We start from the raw sequence: 3,516 nt of genomic DNA, 5'->3' as shown, positions 1-3,516 counted from the left end.
ACAACCCTTATATAACTTTAACATAAAATCAATTCACCAGAAATTAATTACCCCTTTTCCTTCAATATTCTGAAACAATAAGAATTTTCAAATAACTTTATACCAACAAAAATATCTACCATGTTAATTTTATAAATTCTGGCAACAAGTCTCTATTAATTAAATGTAGAAAATATTTTGAAATTTAAGTTTATTCAAAATACGATATACGAACTAGAGTTTCATCAATTAATTAAGAGTTTTCGCTAAAATTTAAAGTTATGGAAATTGAATTAAAATTTTATATTACTAATGAGGGTTTGAAATGTGATTTCCAATCATAAATAGTAGCCAAATTAATAAAGGCAAGCTTCTCGAGAAGTGCTGTGGGTGGTAGCCAAGCGGAAGTTTAATTATTGCCAAAACAGCAATACTATCGAACCACTTTTTAGGTGTTAGAGAGATTTGTATAAGGAAACCCCAACTGCCACAATATCACCATCACCAATAATAAAAGATTAAACAAGCACACAAACATTAACTACGTATGTACTGATTAATTACACAAATGGAAACCCAAAACCAGCTAGCTAGCTAGCTAGCACTACTTAACTCTTACTAACTGGAAACTAGACTCACAGGTACGTAATCTTAAAATCATATAAAAACATTATTACATAATATTTTATTTTATTTTGCTAGCTGATGATCACACACCAAACGTAACAGTACACACACACTCTCTCAGATCTCTCAACTCATTAATACCATACTAATTTAACTAAGAGAGAGCAGTAGTAGGGAATCCATATATATAGTATAGGAGCAGGGGATCAAGTGGTCTATGAATACTATTTAAGGACACTTGGGCTTGCCCTTGGAGTTCCTCAAGTCCCTATAGCAGGGACACTCGTGCTTGTTGCCATAAGTCCCAGAAGGAACGCACTTGCATTGCTCGCAGCAGATCCCACAGTATCTTACGCACCGATCCAACACTCCCGCTTTTGAGCACCGACTTTTGCACTTATCTCCGCAAACCCCTCCTTTATCTTCACACACATACATTTTACAAGACTAAAAAATATAGTACAAGTATTATTCTAAAGGGCCTATACATGAAAAAAGAAAAAAGTAACAGTTACTTGAGATGTACCTGACGAAGAGGAGGGATAACGATAAGCCATAGCTGAGGACATTAGGAGAAGAGCGCATAGGAGAAAAGCTACAAAGGAAAGCTTCATCATTTTCATCTTCTGCCTTTTTGGCAAGAGAACTCAAAAGATGGGTATTAATAGGGGCTGGATTGAAACCGTACGTGGACCTATTATGTATGGCTCAATAATAAATGCTTTGACGTACAGCTGGAGCGCTTGCGCTATTCTAGACAGTTCAGTTCTTGTTTGTATTGTAATTTGTAAGTATATGCACATGCATGCACTATATAGCTACTAGATAAAAAGTATATGTGGGTATTCATTGGATCACATCGCATGTATGATTCAATGTTATTAGGTCTATTCATGTTGAATTTTTACAACCAATATATCTAATCCGGATTTGATCTAATTATTTAATGGATTGGATCAATTTTATCTATTGGATGTGTCCTTTTGGTTATGTATTTGATGAGATTGGATCCATCTAATATTTTTTAACATTTATTTAGCTTAATTTATTCAAATAATTCATAATATTATAAATAGAAAGACTAATTTGTTCAAAATAATATAACACCATAAAAATACAACATAAATTATAAGCATAATCCTAAATAAATATATTTTAAAAATATATATACAATTGGATTGATTCGGTTTATTAGATTTTTGCGTATATCATCCAACAATCGATCTGATACAATTTCGTTCTTCAAAATGTGATCATATCCAATCCAATCATAAGTAGATATCCATTTTTTGGTGGTCGGTTGTAATTGGATCAGTCGGTTCTAATTGGAATGGATAATTTTTGCACAACCCTAATACACATAAAATTCATAGAAAAAAATAGTAATACAGTATATCTCTTCTATATAAAAAAATGTGTAGATAACGAAAATTCTTAGTTTTAAATGTTTTTTTTATTAACTTTAACGAAATATACAAAATATTTAAATATACCTTTAAAACTAACTAAAAATAAATATTTATTAATTATATTAATTTAAATTCAAATATTATAAAATATCATTAGTATAATAATATTTAATATAAAACTATATATATAATTATTATTTTAATATTAATTCAAATTTAAATTCAAATATAAAATATCATTATTATAATAATATACAATACAAGACTAGATATTTAATAATTATATTAATATAAATTGAAGTGTTATAAAATATTATTATGATAATATTATGGGTCCGTTTGGTAAAATTTTTGTTTTTAAATTTTTTAAACACAAAAATGAAAATATTATTTTATTTTTATTTCTTTATTTAAAAAAAAATGTTTGGTAACTGTTTACCGAGTTTTTCGGAAACGAATACAAACAGAATAATAAAAAAATAAGAACTGTAGAAGTGCTGAAATGTAACTAAACAAATAGTGTTTTTACGTGGTTCAGGCGTTAACGAGCCCTAGTCCACGAGTCGATGTTATTATACTTGGAAAGGATTACAGTAAGATGGCTGGTGTACAAGAACTTCACACACTCACAATGTTTCTCTCGGGTTCTCTTGAAGAAGAAGAAGCTAGAGAGATTTTAGCAGAGTTCTTGCTATGTGATCTGTTGGCCGTCCCTCTTCTTGTAAAATGAAGGGGTCTTTATAGCTAGGGTTTCGGATTAGGGTTTTTCTCTACGTACATGAGTCTTAATTACACCAGCCATAAATAGGGGATACAATTACTGTAGTAGCATGGCTACAAGACTCTATGTGGGTATATTTACGTGAAAGTATGGGGAACACACAAAGTCAGCCGTCTTCTCCAAGTTGTCAGCGGAACAGTAGGCGAAAAGGTACCCTTAGGCGTGCTGGGATGTGTGCGGCTTTGACCTGACGGGCGTGTCAGGCGGGATCCTGTGTCAGGCGGATATCATTCCAAATATGCCCCCTCTAGGACTTGACCGTTTGGTTTTGTTCCGTGCGAGGCACGGAACTGTTTCCGCGGAGACCACTCGAAGAGCTTCTCCTGGAAGGGGCTTCCCCGAAGGATACCCCTTCGGGAGTCCGGGAGAGTTGACGAGTTTCCGTGTTGTGTTTGCTTGGAAGAGTAATCCGAACACTAAACGGGAGAGGCGAAGCCTTTCTGTCCATCCGCGAGCTCTGGTCACCTACCGTGAAAGACATCGACAATTCTTCTTCCCCGAGGACATCAATCTAAACGCTATCCGGACATCTGGATAACATTTACCCCCCAAGGCCACGGAGCTTTGAGAGATCCGGGGGCTTGTACAGTCTTCCGGGTATTTCGGTCTCTTAGATTAGGCGAGGGGCCACCTTCGGTGTTCCCGGAAGGATTCCTTTTTCCTGTCTGAGTGTTAGTATGAAAAAGAAAGGGAATTTCTTCTATTTGAACTCAGGTATTC

General features: G+C 34.1%; 1 protein-coding gene across 1 annotated transcript; it reads right to left on the bottom strand.

Moving 5' to 3' along the window:
• Positions 1-443: 443 nt before the first annotated feature.
• On the bottom strand, positions 444-1,289 carry LOC133796341 (peamaclein-like). Its single transcript, XM_062233814.1, has 2 exons — positions 1,133-1,289; positions 444-1,028 (listed from the first exon to the last, which is right to left on the bottom strand). Exons 1-2 carry the CDS (start codon positions 1,227-1,229, stop codon positions 835-837), a joined length of 291 nt encoding a protein of 96 aa, XP_062089798.1. The 5' UTR covers positions 1,230-1,289; the 3' UTR covers positions 444-834.
• Positions 1,290-3,516: the final 2,227 nt, after the last annotated feature.

The sequence above is a fragment of the Humulus lupulus genome, chromosome 1, assembly GCF_963169125.1.
Source record: "Humulus lupulus chromosome 1, drHumLupu1.1, whole genome shotgun sequence".
NCBI lineage: Eukaryota > Viridiplantae > Streptophyta > Magnoliopsida > Rosales > Cannabaceae > Humulus > Humulus lupulus.
This window is presented reverse-complemented; position numbering and strand designations above follow the sequence as displayed.

Coding starts and splice junctions, on each gene's coding strand:
- LOC133796341 (XM_062233814.1), bottom strand. CDS start 1,229: ATGAAAATGATGAAGCTTTCCTTTGTAGCTTTTCTCCTATGCGCTCTT. Junction 1,029..1,132: donor TTATCCCTCCTCTTCGTCAG/GTACATCTCAAG, acceptor ATGTGTGTGAAG/ATAAAGGAGGGGTTTGCGGA.